The 18,504-nt window shown below is 27.2% G+C and overlaps 2 protein-coding genes across 2 annotated transcripts in view; one reads left to right on the forward strand and one right to left on the reverse strand.

Annotated features, from left to right (window-relative positions):
• Nucleotides 1–18,504, reverse strand: part of LOC148227515 (mitochondrial ribosome-associated GTPase 2) — a 289,075-nt gene that overhangs the window by 213,766 nt on the left and 56,805 nt on the right. The window lies entirely within an intron of this gene.
• LOC148227524 (uncharacterized) lies at nt 4,439–15,486 on the forward strand. Its single transcript, XM_088201993.1, has 4 exons — nt 4,439–4,450; nt 8,860–8,994; nt 12,009–12,251; nt 14,635–15,486. The coding sequence occupies exons 1-4, from the start codon at nt 4,439–4,441 to the stop codon at nt 15,196–15,198; spliced, it is 954 nt and encodes a 317-aa protein (XP_088058119.1). The 3' UTR covers nt 15,199–15,486.

Raw genomic sequence — 18,504 nt, forward strand, 5'->3', positions numbered from 1 at the left:
TGAAAAATAATCGAATCTTAAAATAGTACTTTGACGATGTGTATTTTATTATACACATATGGAATATAAATTTGTATATAAATAGAGTCTGTTAGTATGAATCTAAACATGAAAGGATCCTTGAAACAAATTTTGAAGCCCCAAATGTATCTCTCACTATTTCTATTTACGCTAATAGAAAATTTACTAAAAAGCTTACACAAAACATTTCACATTGTGTGGGATGAATGTGAAAGCTGTTCGAACTTATTTTATAAAATTAAGTTAATCTGGGATTTTGAACTGCCTACACCGATTTTCAACCGATCCTCTCAGAAATTGGTTGCCTACAAAATAAGCCTGTGGGATGAGATTAATTTAGTTTTTAGTTTAACTATTAATTAAAAAGACATTAGTAATTTATTGTATACTTAATACTATATTTCTGCTACTCTGGTGTTTTAAATAATGCATCAGATTTATTTACAGTAATAATAAAAAATATAACCCTGGTTATATTGAGACGCAACAAATGTTTTCACAGAGGCCTTACCTTTCGAAAGTCGTAAAAAATTGAGCACTTTAAAGCATTTCGCCGCAAAAGTTCGACAACACTTTTCCCCAAGTTATTCAAACAACCACCTAGAGATTTCATGAAGGCTTCAATGGTGTATTATCATGATTTACCACTCCACTCTGAGACTTTTTAAATTTGAATGAATATGCAAACCGACATTATTGCCACAACCATCCTTTGGGAGGTCGGTAATAGCATTTTTTAAATACACTCTGAAAATAAAATCGTTGTATTATGGCTTTATGTGTATGTACTTTTAAATTGGGTGGCGAAACGGATAATGAAAGGGTTTTTGACTTAACGACAGTGATACAAACGTGACAGTGATAGAACGAAGTTACAAATGCGATTTCGCAAATCCCTATGCGCGTTTGTCAAATTAATCGCTCTGGTGAATTACAGATATCATTTGTTACTTCCGTTATTGCTAAAATGTCAATGATTATTTATCGAAAGGATTGATGTTGTGATGGGTTATTATAAATTATTGCAATAACATTATTCATATTTTATGGGAATATATATAAATTGTTCTACAACTTCACTGTAGGTCAATGAATTTTCTATAAAATGTTTCATATTAAAATCAATGTTGGAGCTTGAAATTGCAACAAAGACCCTGACCCGCGTGTCTCAAAATGCCACTTTTTCTGGTGACAATCTTGACACGTATCTTTTTCATGGTGGCGTGACTTAAGGCGTGTCAAGATTGTCGAAAAAAACTTGACCCGATTGTCAGATAAAAGCTCGGGTAGACGTGGGTCAGATTTGAATAATTTTTATGGCAGATTAAATCACATACTTACAATATTTTAAATTATATTACATTAAAATTATCATATAATTTCAATTTATTGTCATATTGGAAGAAATTAGGAGATTTATTGAAATAGTAATAATGCTTAAACCGGATGTCTTTTAGACGAAGATTTAAAGTCTGTAAGATACATTTTAATGCCATTAGAAAATACCTCGAAAGCTTTGAGAGCTTTGTAAAATGTTGCTTTGGGAATTAATGAACATAATATGTATTATATAATAAAATGAAAGCATATCTTTAATACAGTTAAATCTTTAAAAATTAAAACTATATACTTAAATTATTGTAATATAGTTAATACATGCTTATAATATGCAGAATCCATTTATTTAATTATAAACATATATTTATTTTTTATTGTAACATTATTATGATTTATTAACAATTGTATATAAATAATGAAGGAATCATTTTTTTTTTACTTTTAGTTGATAAAAATTTTTTTTTTTTAATTTAATACATATGTAAAAAATTGTTCTACAATTAAATATAAAAAGCACTTAATAAATATGTTAGAGTATTTTGTACAAAACTGCGATATTTATATAATATGTCAAACTTCTGAAAGCCCCTAAGTTGACTATAATTATTGTATAAGCTATAATTATTAATTTTGGTTTCGCAATAATATAACGATTATAAACAAATTCTTACGTATCTCACTATTATAATAAATATTAAATCGAAAAAAAATATATGTCTACGAAATAATAATGTTTATGTATTGCAATCTCTTACCCATTATAGTACTGCAATGTTTTTGTAATGCGATTAACACTCAAAGGCGCGACAATTTTATGTAATTTTAATACAAAATACAAGAATGAGTAAAAAATTGTTTTTAAAAACTTTACATAAAAGAATGCTTAACGATATTTTTATAACATTTATTAAAATCATATTTCTATCAAGGTAAATACTAAAGTATTTATGTTTGTCTATCATCTTGGTTAGATCATACGAGGTATTTATATCATATAAAACTTTCGACTTTTTAATTATTTTTCTTTGTGAGTCTTAAATTACACATCGTTAACGCTTTGATAAAAAAATTCAATGAACCTCTTATTGTTTGTCATCGCTATTGCTTGCAAAGCAAAAGCTTTTCATTGTGCTATATCTTTTAGCGAAAGCTTTCGTATTCTCCTTTTCGAACAATATACATATTGTGTTCAACATACGCATCCATACATATAAAAAATTACAAAAAAATAATCCAATCGGTTACGAAATTCTAAGAAAAAATATTTGCATTCATTCAGACATGCTTATGTTTAATTTAATATAACACAATACATCCATTAGAACCTAGTATAGATGTTATCTTAAATAAATGTTAAGGCCTTAACATAATTATAAAAAAAAACATTACAATTTAGTTAGTTGCGAAAAGCCTTCATCGAACATTTAACACTTAAAAAACATGTTTTAATATATAATGTTTTAATGTGTTTCGAACGCTTTGACCTCACGTACAGTTTCAGTTTTTAATTCACTAACCTCGACCGAATTTATTCGCATCGGAATTTTTGGTCTATTTTGAGAAAGTTCATGTTATATAATAACCATATAACTGATATACACATTTACCTGTGTGCATTCACGATATTATAAATGCATGTAAATTGCCTCTTTATGCATTTTACGGCCAATTTGTCAAGGCCGGAAAACTCGTAATATACCTAATGTCTTTCCTTCGAATTTTACAGCTTTCGCGGTTTAAGGCCGCCGTACAAAATATATATGTATGAACAGCCTCAATTTTATTTTATTTAGCATTTTTATATGACGGTGATATTTATTATTATGGATGATAAAGTAACTATGTACACAAAAATATCGAATCGACACTTATAAATAATAAATATTAATCATGTTTCAGCGTTAATAGCGCCACGAAGAGAATACATTAATGATCCATCGTCCAATATTCCTTTTAGCCAAAACACTAAAACGCCGTTTTTTTTTTGCAAGAGAAAGAGAAAAAATAGTTTTCATTACTCTTGTACAAAAAAAAAATTCGACTCTTATAATATTTATTAATATATATTTATTATTTTGATCGATTATCATAGATAAGGTTTTCCTAGATTTTTTATTTTCACGAATGAATAAATGAAATAAATCGAGCTTTTTGCGATATCTAATAATTGCAAAATATAAGAAAAGTGTTTAAATATGAATTAATGTTTCTGATTTAAAGACTTTGATTTAGGTCTGGTGTCTCACTACATACTTAGTTGTAACGCATTGGGCTAACGTCTGTCATGTTACAACGAAAGGTTCACTTATAAATAAATATATTTGAAGTAAAATATTTATGCAGTATTTTTCATGCTTTATAACGAATTCAAATAAAATACAAATTATACAATAAATTAGAAAAATACATTATAAGAGCAGCAAATATTTTATTAAGAATTTAACCTAATTTTGATTTTAATAAATAAATTATATACATTTTTTTGCTAATAAAATATAGAAAACTGGTTTTAAGTTATATACGTTGACAAATTATAATATGTACATATTTAAATTAAAATCTGTCATAATCAATAATATTTATTTTATAAAAAAAAATATAAAAATATTTAAATGTTTCGGAACAATAATACCATTTAAAATTATTGAAATAACTTATTCAACAGTTTATCGTGAAAAATGTGTTATACAATATAATTCCATATGTAAAATAAGGTAATGCGTAGTGAAGCCTTAAAACCCAAAATGTAATATTCATGAAAGAAATTCGGGAAAAATCAATCTCCCTATAAACGATTTATCCAAACAGTTCTAAGATTTTGTTACCCCTATTTGGAAAGCCGGAAGGTTAATTTGGAAAATTAAATGAAATCGTATATCAACGAGAAACGAAAAAGCTTGGGGGCGGGTTTGTCGTGCACAGAAAAGTTTTTCACTCGTCAATTTCTCTATTCGAACGACTCGTGAAATTAGTTAATGGACTTGTATACTATTAGTATGACCTACAATTTTTCATTTCCTTGTAATATAATAAGACAAAGACACGTCATGTCTAAATCGATCGACCTTACATAGGCAATATGGTCATGCCTGTAAAACTTCAATGTAATAAGCATTTTTAATTATCTAAAGATTATGAATATACTTGTAATAAATTTATTATATATTATTGTGAGTATGAATATATGTATCATTTATATTAACAGTTAATTGAATAATAAAATGAGTTTCGAGACAAAGAACAATTTAACAAATCTGATAACGGTTTTAGGTCAAATACACATACACATTTCTTTGAAAATAGTAATTAAAATGAGTTATTACGGTCTTTTAGTGACGTGCTCTTTTTATCAAATTACCTTAATGATGTAATAAGAAAAGTAAAACTGTATACCTATACATAATAATAAATCAAATATATTAAATATTTATGATTACAGTGGAGCCCAGCTTAACGAGTACCTCTCATTATGAGAAATTCGCATAACGAGCAAAACAAACTGTACAACGAGCGTCGTTTCGCATAACGAGTGATGTGGTGAAAGTCCCGGATGAGCGTAAGATATTTAACTATCGTTTATTAACAAGCTGTTAAACTATGCTTCCGGTTTGGCATTATCGTATTTTACATTTCGCGTTACGAGTAAGATTCTGAAACGACTTATTTTAACAAAATTACATTAAAACTTTCATAGAAAATTTGTATATTTTGTATTCTATATATTAAAATCATGATACTCTTCTTTTAGTTCGGTAAATTGTAAGCAGTACTTAGTGGAATAAATCATTTTGTTTATGGGCAGCGGCTCATTGTATAAATAAATATTATATTAAAATAATAAAATTAGTGAGATTGAAAATTAAATCACATATGCGCTGAAAGGATTATAAAACATTCAGAATTAAAATTATAATGAAGATTGAATTCAGAAATTAAAACGTCAAAATAATTGTCCTTTTTGTACTTCAAGCCGTTATTTAACTTTACCAAGCATTGCTGGAACGATATTTTTCATAAAGTTTGACACTTGTATTAAAAAACTTTTTTGAAACATGAATATATAATATAAATAAAAATTAATTTTAACTTTCTTTCGCGCAACAAATTCGAGTTATTATCGAATTTATCGTAAAGTTACAATAACATCTCGTTACATGTGTGCAACCTTGACTATCCGTGATGATATATCGATTTGGCCATATCGTGACCGACCACGTTGGTCGCGGTCATGACCATTTCCTGAATGACCGTCGATAAAGATCGGGTCAGGCTTTGGATCGCATTAGCATTAACTTTACAGTAAAAACAACGATCAGCTAAGTATGCCCTATAAATTATACGTTACGTAAAAGAGAAAATAATAATAAAAAAATAGAAGCTTTTTATGCAAATATAGATATTTTTTATAATGGACCGCATAATATTTCGATCTGATAAATAAACTAAATCGTGGTATCATATACATAAAGAAACTTTAACAAATTACATTAAATTATTACACTATATTACATAAATGCGAAAATCCATTTTTGGCTATATAACAAAAATAACAAGCTGCGTAAGGTTATTAGTAATGTAAGTCCGAGTTGAACGAGTATACTTAAGAGAATATTAATAATAATATAAAATAGGATTATTTGAAACAATAATATGTAATATTATATTTAATAAATTTATTATACATTTAATTTTGATTTGTAGTCAAATTCAAAGTAAAATACTTAAGAAATATTTTCTGGAACCCAAATTTATACTTTTTAAGTTTCCAGTCCAACAGTCAATCGTACTTTTAGTCGTACATCTGTAAATCTGTGTTGGTGCAAATCTAAACTTTATAATGCTTTATTTAAAAAAATGGACCCCAAAATTTACATTGGCAGAATTTTCACTAAGGGAACAGTTTAAAAAATTGCATGTTATATGAATTTCTATAAAAAAAATCGGAAACTACGTCCATAAAAATATTTGTGAAGTAGTAGGTAATTCATTAGATAGTTTAAAAAAAAATTGAACGACTAGTCCTGAATAGTCCTGGTCCTTGAACTGAATAGTCCTAGACGTGGAAGATCAGCAATGATATAAGATGCTGTCCTGGCTGCGAAAATGGAAGCAAATTCTACTCAAACTATCCATTAGCTGGCCGAGAAACTAAACTATTCCGAATTAACAGTGTATATATATATATATATATATATATATATATATATATATATATATATATATATATATATATATATATATATATATATATATATATATATATATATATATATATATATATATATATATATATATATATATATATATAGATTTATGAGCCATTAATGATACAGAAAAATGGAAACAAATATTAGCATTTAGGCATAAGAAATAACATAGCAATAAATAAAATAGTTATTCCAAATTATGCTTATTATAAACAACCTATAAAAACCTTAAATAGTTTTACTTTATTTTGAGTATATATCATAATAATATATGTATTATATAGATATATGTACATAGGTTATATATCAAGAGATATATTGATACACATCTGTCTTAAACATCTGACATTAGCAATATAACTAATTTTAAATATAGGAAATTCAATTATAATTTAGGGCTCGTAGTTATATTTTCTGAAATTTCAATCCATTCTATTGCGCTTTGTTCTTATAATATCAATTAAATAATATTAAAATATTATAATGTAATTTTTAAATGAATTGTTTCACAAAAAATAAAATTATATTGATTTAGTAATTTTTAGTACATTTAAAAGTAAATATAAAATATTACTAATAACTACTTAACGATCTTATATGAGTCATTTTTTATCATATAATAATACAAATATAAATGATAATACTATAATATTCCTTAACTTATATTTTCTAAAAAAACTTGTCGAAGATGATTCCAAAAAATAGCATTTTGCAGCATTTGAATAGCTGCATACAATATTATTAGCCTAAATGCGTTACAACTGGATAAACACAATCAACAACTACTAATTAGTGGGATACCAGACTGAAATCGAAGTCTGATAATTTATTTTTATTTTGATGAACTAAGAAATATATGTTTCTATACAATATCTAGTTCGGATTTATTTCAATTAATTATTACTATATTTATTCGTGATGTGAATATAGTAATAATTTATATTTATTACTAATTCTGTTTTACATAATTTAGTAATAAACTAGCTCAAAAATACATCAAACGTGATGAGACTAATATTATTATTTGAGTTGCCACTGAAAATGTCGATAGTTGTCAATCGCTCATTTTAATAGTGCGAGCGAAATAGCGTGCTCTACTTGCATAACGGCATCTCGCTCTTTTTCCATCTTACAATTTTTTTTTTATTTCATAACAGACACACAATATAAAGTAATAATTATGCACAATTAGAGCATATGATCCCGTTTCATCGCATTTAATAAAAATATAGATACCTTTTGAAGGAAAAAATCAGTTTAAGAGCAATAATTAACAACGCAAAACTGTCAAGTAACACGCAATTCAGCCTTAACACAACACAATACGTCCATGTTCCGGTGAAAAAATTTACAATAAATATATCGTAAATTTAAGATTATTGAGTTATTTGTATTAGTTAAAAATTCAATATATGTGTTTAACAGATTTTTTTTACCAATAATAAATTTAAATTGCCAAAATTTGCTTGAACACAAAGCCAATAAATGAATTCAAAGTTTTGTCGACATATTTACGACGTACTAGTGCAACACATTGTCGACTTACGAGTGCAAGGGATTCAAATCCATGTATTTAAGGTATTAGTCACTGACTTATATGACTTGTCTATCGTGCTGGCTATAAGTATATCTTTAGTAGAAGCATAATGTTAAAAAAATATTAAAAAGCAATATAATAATTATTACTATTCATATTTTTACTTTGTCGTTAAATATCTAATTGATGGATATATAATAAATATAAAAGCAAATTGTTTAACAAATGAATAAATATCTAAGTGTACCTGTCGTAAGAATACCGTTTTTCAAAAGATAAATAGAAATATTATAATTAAATACATCTTTACCGTTCCTTGTTCGTGAAATTTAATTATATTTTTTTTATATCTTAACATAATAATATTAATTACTCATTTTTCTACTAAGCGCCTTATTACAAAAATTGTTTCATAATATACGTAATTACTTTTTTATGATTTTAGACGGCAATTTGTCAATTATAATTTATTCAACTACCACTGACATTGGGGACGGTCGATATTTTCCTTGTGCACTCATTCGAGGGTCGCAAACCTTATCGACAATAGAAAATTTCACCCTTGAATGTTACAATGTGGATAAGTGACCATTGCACGACATTTGCATCGATTTTGTGTTAATCACTGCCAACAATAGTCTCCATAGTTATGACACTTCAAAAGAGTGGTGGTCTTTGTTGTTATTTAGCCATTTACTTGATTAGGCTAATTTATTTTAACGATGAAATTTTGAATTGTGTTTATGTGTTTTACAGAAAACTGAAAAGAGAAAAGAAGCAGGATTGAAACGACTATGGTCAGCAGTTCGATCGTCCAGTGGAAATTCATCACAAGGAGAAGGAGAAACATCCCCTAGACCGGCACCAACGTGCTCCTTGCCATTACTTCAAGTATTATTTCATGATATATTCATAAAGCACTTGTCAAGTATTCTGATATTAATAAATTCAGTTGTAGACTCTTAGTAAGTCACATAAATATATGAATATAAATTAACACTCACTGATCTCTACGGGCAACCGGAAATATATTCAATGCTCATAAAAATACATAAATTTAGTATTATAGCTTATTTATTTTGTATTACCAAACAGTAACATGAACGTTTTAATGAATTAATACTTATTTATAAACACGATTTATTTATGAAACCTGATAAAAAGCAGTTATCAAGGTTAACGTCAGTTTTTTTTATATATTTTATAAATAGAATGGCAAATAATCAGTAGTTGTGCTCTTACTGTATATGTACATTTTTACAGTACATTGTGAGGTGTTTTCCAATTTCCCTAAGTCATTATTGATTAAGCTGTGCCGCAATGAATAAAAAATATAATACATTTTACATATAAAAAAAATATAGTTTCACGTCCAATAATGTTAATGGAGCATATTTTAGGATGCATAAAAAAAACAACCGATCTCCAATCTTTATTTACTGTAAAACTTACTATAATAAAATATTCACTGTAGAGTTTATATAATACCACTATAAATTTAAATAGTGGTAAAAATTAACGTTACAGTTAATTTTTTGCCACTATGAATATTTATTCGTTTCTTAATCTAGCATCAAAAACTATAGATATTTCCTGGATTTAAAAAAGAGATTTTTTAGTACAAAATGTTTTTTTTTTATCATTAACAAGTGTGTTTCAATAGTCTGTGTTAACTTTAGGCATTCAGGCATTTTCTATATAAAGCAAAATTATTTAGTTTTAAATTATAATTAATAAATTGTGCAACCATTTTTGAATTACGTTTTTGTAAATTTACTTTAAATAAAAGATGCCCTCATAGCCTTATGTGCATTTAAAACATTCAGCAATCTCCAAAAATTGAGCTGAACTCTAATATAAAGAGGGAAGCGGCTGCATTTTGTTCAATGCTTAAGTGCAATTTGATTTTTGTATATCCCAATTCTGGAGTATTTAGTGAATCTGGTGATTTTTAATGGAATTTATTGATAAATAATTAATAGATTCCGAATGAAAGAGAATGATGTGCGCAATGAATGGGTTCTGTAAAATAATTGCGACAATTTAAAGGTGGGATAAGATTTGTTAATTTCAGTCTTGTTTGAAAAAATGGAGATTTGGCAACACTGCACTAATCTTTTCGCATTTAAGAAACTGCACTTCAATACATTAATTTGTGTTTGTAATAGCACTGAGTGGCTTTTTTTAATGCATTTTAGAATGCTCCCTAATTTCTAATTGTCACGTTAAAATGCACTAATAACATTTTTGTTTATTGCACTTTTAATGCGTATGTGCGACAAGTCTTTTCTCGCGGTCAATGCGTATGCAATAAGTTATTATAATGAGTTCATGCTGCACACTTCTTTTACTTTAAATATAACAGTTGACTTATAGTTACCAAGTAAATTCATTATGGTATCAAAATATTTGGTCCATGTAATATTGATCCACTTATAGATTTTACAATAAATTAAATATTTTATTTTTTTAAATGTATATTTAGTAACGTTATGCTAATCATACTTATAAAACATATAAAACGTGCAAACAAATATTTATTAGGACTATAATAAAATAATCTATTATATTGCTAAAACACATTTCAATTAAAGAAGCATAAAAAAGTTTAAAATAAATCCGGACAAATTAAAAATTTATAAATTAACTTTTAGATAATATAAAAGATTTAACAAACCCAAAGAAATACAAAATTTTACGAAAGGAGTAAAATTATTTTATCTTGAAAAGAAAGTTAAGGCATCCAAAAAAGATTTAAGTGCTATTTAGCGATGATCGATCCTAAGTGTAAGAAACTTAAATTGCTTTTTTGATTTCATTGATTATGAGAAAAGAAGTCAAAAGAGCAGAAAATATATGCCATTTTTTTTGTGTAATTCATTAATAGACCACAAAATTGTAGCAACAGATTATTAAAACTAGAAGGTCAATTAAAGTTGAAAAGAAATTGTCTCAATATTGTTGAATTATCAAGAGAATTCTTGTGGATTATAAAGACAAACTTCTCAAGAAAAACCGCTCGTTTAACAAGAAAAGTTTTACCAGTCTGTGATAAAAATAATTAACACCTCCTTTTCATAAGCATAATTAAGTGCATAGTTATTACTACCTTTTAGTGTAAGTTCGAAACAAAAACACAACAAAGAAAGCATTTTTAGCTTCTTTACAAAGTGAAAAGAGTTATAAATAAGTAGATAAATGGTATCCATAAAAGTTATTCAAAGAGGGTGTAAGAAAACTTGCTTCTCACTGGTAAAAGAGCATAGCATTGAACGAATTATTAAAAAAGTACAAGTGTTTTCCAATATATTTTTTTTATACTGTACCATAAACCAAATATTATGAGTCTTAGTTTTTAAAAATAAAAAAATAATATTATTAGTTTCTCTGCGTTAGCATTTTTGGTCTAATACGTCCACGAAAAAAGTCGAACGACATAGCATCCACAAACAAAATAATAAATCCTAATAGACAATAATTATTTAGCAAAAAATTGTAAATTATTTACATAGTGCACTACAATGGAAGCTCATAATAAAGGAAAACAAATATATACTAAACACATTTAGAAGTTCATGAATATTAATCTGGAGTTTACCTTTAAATTAGCATTTTTATTAGACTTAGCAAATATACTGAGAACAAATAGATATTATTAAGTGTTTATATTTTAACAATAAAACATTTTAGACATTGTCATTTTTACGTTTTACAATAATCTACTCAAATTAATACTGCTCAAAAAATACTAAAATAATACTAGATCTATATCATTTTGGACGAAGGTAAGAATATCCGCGCATAGCTCTTACAAATCTAATATTACATTTTACTTGACAAGTGCTGTATAATATTAATTCATTCGTGTGTCGCTTATAACAAAATAAACTGCTCAACTTCACCAGGTTTGGCCTTCACAAGACTCGCCCCGCCAATCACCCCGTGGCGAAGGAGATGGACAAAGTTTCGTGTTTCCGCCAGAAAGGAGAGCTTCATCTTCTTTGGATTGTCCATCGCCAAAATCCCCACTTTCACCTCGCACTCCATACAAGCTAGCTCCAACCGGAGCCCTGCACCCCTTACACGCCTTACATGTTCCAGCCCACGACCAGCATCACTTGCACGACTCGGGAATTGATTCAGTCCAGGTGTGGTAACAACCATAATTTAATTACCAAAGCTAAATTTATATTGTAGTGCCTTTTCAGCCAAAGTAATATAATAGTAGGGTGCTGTTTCTTCATTCATGTTTAGTAGTTCCAATATACAATGGTTTAAATTTAACACATACAATTATATCTCATTGAAAACTGTTATTATGTCATTATTAATTCATAGAATTTTCATTGTATATATTATGAGAGTGAGTATATATCAAATGACCTTGAAAAATAACTAATATTACAGACCTTGGTCTCAGGTAGATTGTACAATAAAACACAGTTCAATCTATATACAAAAGTATAGGTGATGATTTAGAAATCATGGTTTACTCTCAAGAAACTAAAGAATATTTATCTTCATACCTACAAAAATAATATTAAATTCGATTCACAGGTCTGCCTGTAAATTTAGGTGATTTATCGATTCTTAGTGTACTACTCAAAAAAAATAATACAAATATTTTTAGAAAAAGAAAATTTTAAAAACTCTATTTTACAAATATTTTTAATATAATTTTAAAACATATAGTAAAATAATTAAGTATGAAGGAAATAGCTGAAGTTATACCTTAGTTATTAATTATAAAATAAACACTGTTCATAGAGAAAACCAGTAAAAACCTGTAATGATTTCAAAGCATACTAATTCACTTTAACATTATCAAGAAAACTCTCTTAGTTAGTTAATATAAAAAAGGTTTCATCTAAAACTATTATGAAAAAAGTAAAAAAAAAAATCACAAAAAATACGAACAAATTTACTTACATTTCTAAAGGCGAAAATTGAAATTTATGCTTTGAAATTTACAGTATTAACCAGATAGAAATTTTTAAAGCTTTGCTATAAAGCAAAATTAAAACACATACTAATAATGGCATTTTTTTTAATAATGTGTATTATATTTTTGGATTTAAGTGAAAAAAATATTAAATGAATTTCAATATTTAGTTATCTGGCTAAAAAAGTATATAATTTAAATAAATTAAATATTATTTAGCATAACAATGAGCTAATCATCCCTTCAATAAAAAATAAAAACAGAATGTTATCGAAAATCTGATAAGGAGTAAAAATGAAACTTAAAAAATCATTATAGCTCAAATATTCGTGACACAATATATAATATTGTATGAGTTGATATGAGCAAATCAATTGTGAAAAATTATAAATAAAATATTAAAATAATATTTAGCTTAAGTTGTTTCATGTCTTGTAAAGTATTGCGCAACAGAAAAAATATAATAGCAAATTGTGTATAATTAAAATCCCCCCAAAAATTATATGAACGTGAAAGATGTTTCAAAGCTTAAAATGCGTCTTTATTTAACAAAAAGCAATAAATCAACTTTATAATATTTTATATTACATTTATGCATAAAAAAATAAATACTGGGGAATAATGTTTAAAAGACACAGCATCTGGGGCGCAGACCCTCTTAAGCTGCAGTATACGAAGCACTTTCTGGTATTGTCGTCTTCAGGAGCATATAGTGATGAAGTGACGCAGAATCCTGGCTGACCCTAAAGAGGGTCTCACTCTTGATGGATTGAGCTCTGAAGTCTGCAGTCTCTTAACGACGCCGATGGAGGCTCTTTTCTAAATATAGGGCACTGACATCTAGCTGACAATCTAAAGAGGGTCTCGCTCTATTGATGTGTATAGTCTCAGGACACTTCTGTGGTGGCCCCTTACCAGATGATGCCGGAAGGCCCAGCTTGAAGCCATCTGCGGGTGTAGTCTTCAAATAGTGAAGGCGACGTCGAAGGAAAAAAGCTTAGTAAATGATGGTGTTGGCTTTCAATACTCAATAAACCAAGGATTAAAATGCCAGCGTCAGACCAAAATGGTGTGCGTTGTCTACTATGGTCGACCATTGAATATGAACTGTTCCTTGGCGTATCTAAAAAAAAATTTATATCCCTGTGCGAAACGTGTGACTCACTAAAATTGCTTTCGATAATCTAACGCTTTACAAATTTCTTAGTCTTATCGTGCTTTCTTATCTTTATCAAACAGCAAGTTTAAAGTGGTTCCGTGAAACGTTGTTATCTTATTTTGCAAACAGCGACCTTAAATTTAAATGCTAAATTTTTTTTATTATTTTTTTCTTCTCTATTATTTATTATTAAAATATTTATTTAACTCTTTACCTTTTGATTTATTGTCAAATTAAAGCAATATAAATTTATAATTCACTTTTAAGAAAAAAATTATGGCTACATCGGTAAAATATCTATTAAATGTTTGATAATTCAAGATCAAGATATTATATTAATGTTTTTAAAGCAAGAAGCTGCAAGTTTATATTATTTTTTATTAAAATATGAGATAATACCGTGTATATTAAATAATATTATGTATTTTAGGCATCTCCATCACCAGGAGGTCCCGGTAGTATGTGCGTCAATGGATTAGGAAGTCCAGGCGGGCGTAGACCTTCAGCAAGTCTTCTTCATCCAGATCACGCCCGATTGCTTAGACAACCAGCTCACACATCAGCCGAAGACGTGCGCGAGTTATCCCCGTCTTCTTCGACAACATCATCTCTCACTTCTGTAGCAGCACCGCCAAGAAGTTCGAATAGTTGGCAGCACAACGAAAGAAGACGCTCTTCCACCATGACGGCTAGGTACTCACTGTTTGACGCCTTGGATTTAGAGTATGCTTTGCTGAGGGCTGCCGCTAGAGGCAGCGTTGGACCTTATTCCCTCTCGGAATCCCTGCATAAATTGACCTTTACTCAAAGCTTGGCCTTTCCCGCATTGGCCAGAGGATTAGCAGGAAAGAGAGCGGCGCCTGGTCAAAGCGCCAGACCTCCGGACCCTGGCGAGTCTGGACTGAATGCGTTTGCCAAAGTTATCACCACTTTAGTGTTAGTTCTAGTCAGTGTTTTAGTGTTTGGTGTTGTTTATAAATTTGTGCGGACGTGAGGGTTGCTTTTGGCGCCGACCATAAGTGATGATGATCCACTTCCGGCGTCAAAGGGTATTTAAAAAAACAGGTCATTCAGGACAACTTGGGACAAAGGTTAAAAATGAAATATATACATATTGAATGTAAAGATTTGAAACATCGTTTGGCTTTCAATTGTATATGTATGTATACATAAGTGTAAGTTACTATACTTATTTTCAATATTATTGGGTAATAGTTGGTATACTTGAGCCATATTAGAAGGCAATCAAAAATTAAATTATAACTCTGATGATTTTCAGATAAGGCTGTCCGAATGTTGGCTAAAAACCGACCAAATAATACATTTTTGTGTGAGTTAGATAACATAATTAAATACAATATTTTGTAACTCTAAATATAAACATAGAAAATGTTCCGAGTATCGTGTTAACATTTTTGACCAATGTTTGGATGCAGTTTTACAATAGTTAAAAACTGCATATCGCTGGAGTATTTATAGTTTAGTTATTCGACTCGTATCCAAATAAACTAATGTTACCAAAAAAATACGAATATTATAAATACTGTTTTATGAAACTTTAAGATAGAACTAACACAAATATAAATATTTATGGAATTATGTTCAATTCAATAATAATATAAACAAATAATATTAAAGCTCTGTTATTTTATACTTTAAAAAGTATTGTATGTAATATGCATGATAAAGGCTTTAAAAAACAATTTCACAACAGATCTTTTTAGTTTTGATGATAGCATTGATAGTTTTAAAAATTCAGCATGTAAAATAACGTTGCAAGTAATAAAATATCAAGTTTATATTTAAAAGGTCAAAAATAAATAATAATCTTGACATTTATACATTTATTTTAAGACATCTTTGTTATTATTTCATAGGAGGTATTACTTTCTCAACTATTTTTTAAATAAAAAAATACTAAGATTGTAAATTATCCTGGTAAACCTTTGGGCTGTGATTTAATTTTGAATAGGCTGGGTAGAGAAAATTGTTAAAGCTTGAAAACTGTTCCAAGTTGTCCAAATTTATGGGAAATAATATACATAGATACAGAATTTGTGTGTATTCGGTATTAAAAATATATTATAATGAAAAAAGCTTTACTATTTTGACTATTACACAAAATAATGTATATAATATTTTGTAATTGTATGTATTCGGCTTGAAACACGTATTTTTTTAATGATAATATTTGTGTGAAACGCTAATTATATATATTATAGTATTAAATCGATTATATGTTGAATTGCAAAATAATAATAAAATACTAAATATCGCCATCACTTTTTTCATTTAAAGAATTGCTTAAAATCTCAGGCTTTATTGGGTGTTAGTGCTTTAAGATGTTATCACGTAAATGTGTTATATATAAATAAGTTACATTTATAAAAATAAAAATTTAATGTTATTTTATAATTAAATCATAATTATGATAAAATTTATTATATTAAATTTTATTTATTTTAATCACAAAATATTCAGCTTTATTGAAAATGATACATTGTATGCCACTTTAGTAAAATTATTAAAAATGAGCTTCTATAAACAATATTTCATGTTGTATATTAATTGGTATATTCTTATACGTACTCTATTTTATATATAAAAATACATTTATATAACTAAAGGATTTGTTCTGTTCATAAATACATATAAGAACATATTATAATCTCATTGCACTGTTCGTGTATTTTTTCAATATTGTATTAAAATATATTATCAAAATTATATTAAAATAAATCTTCTCCGATGAAATATTCTGTGATGTTATTGTTATATGTATTATATATTGTGTTGTGTTAATAATTTGTATAATAAAAATGTGAATATTTATTTATTTATGAAAAATATACTCATTAATTTTAATGACTTTTAATTTTATACAGCTGATAGGAATGCTAAGAAAAAGAAGTAATACAGACATGTATAATGTATTTTATTTTAATCTGCAGTCACTATGATTTTTTCCGATACAATCATTTAATATTCGAATAATATATTGTTTGATATAAATATAACATCGATTAATTCACTTAAAACTAACAGCACATAAAACACATTTTTAATTATTAAAACACAGAAATAAATATTCCAACCACTCAACGCCAATGATGACTACCACTCAGTTTTAGTTTTTGGACATGTGTTTTATAAATTCATTTATAAAACATATTTTTTAAGAATAAATCTCATCTTCATCGCTTTACATTATTTGTCTCGTTTCCTTTTTCATATCTCAATATTTTTTTATTAAAAATATTTTTCATTAATAAACGTAAATTGAATGTAATGCTGTTTTTATGTGCGCGTTAAAATGCTTTAATCTTTGCTTTATGTAGTATATCAAAGGGACCGAAAAGTAATACAGTTTTATAGATCAATTATACGGTACTCTAAATCTAATCAAATGATATAAAACCATGTTTAATTTCAGTAGGCCAAATAAAATTAAATGCAATAAATATAAAAAAGAATAAAGCTTTACATCAAACATGATAAGCTTTCAGACACATTAATCACATTTTAATTATAATATACTAACAAGAGTTTCACTCTATGTAATGTTAAAATCTATTTTATTATATTAAATCTACATCACAATAATATTCAATAAAACTATTTGGTTAAGCCGCAGTGCCTGGTCTACCACACATATCTAGATAGAAGAAATTTCAATGTATTACATAGACTATTTATGCACCTAAAAAATGAGAGACTATTTTTTTTATTATACATATGTATGTAACATAGCAGACGTAGTCTGGAAAAAATATCACATTCAACTATCATTACGTTAAAAGTCTAAAATTACGAAGATAGTATCGTAGTCCATACAACAATGAAATTAAGTGATAATGTTTCATAGCGTTGGAATGATATTTAGATTAAATAAAAATATTAGAAAAATATCTTTCATCATCGTAAATTTTGTGCTTTTACAAAAAATCTTTAGAATATCAATTGAAATATAATTTTCATTTATCTAAAAATTAAAATAACCACCTTAGGCCTAATAATACTATTCATTTTGATTTAAATTAATAGGCCTTTCTATGAAAATTATATAGATACACATTTTACGTATTATAATATATGACTTTATAAAATGAAGTTTATAGCTAAAAATATATTTATATATTAAAAATATTGAATTTATTACAAAATGGAATGTAAATTGGCTTTTTTATAAAGAGATATATAAAGATAAATATAATAATAATAAAATGTGCATTGCCATTCATGATATCCATTTGTGTTAATATTTTGGAAATGATTGCATTCGCAAGTAAAATGATTTTGG

The sequence above is a fragment of the Plectrocnemia conspersa genome, unplaced genomic scaffold, assembly GCF_051122295.1.
Source record: "Plectrocnemia conspersa isolate PC_06_02 unplaced genomic scaffold, ASM5112229v1 ptg000013l, whole genome shotgun sequence".
NCBI classification, from domain to species: domain Eukaryota; kingdom Metazoa; phylum Arthropoda; class Insecta; order Trichoptera; family Polycentropodidae; genus Plectrocnemia; species Plectrocnemia conspersa.

Excerpts from the sequence above, each read along its gene's own strand:
- LOC148227524 (XM_088201993.1), top strand. Across the intron at positions 8,995-12,008 it reads GCTCCTTGCCATTACTTCAA|GTTTGGCCTTCACAAGACTC; the intron begins GTATTATTTCAT and ends CAACTTCACCAG. Across the intron at positions 12,252-14,634 it reads CGGGAATTGATTCAGTCCAG|GCATCTCCATCACCAGGAGG; the intron begins GTGTGGTAACAA and ends TATGTATTTTAG.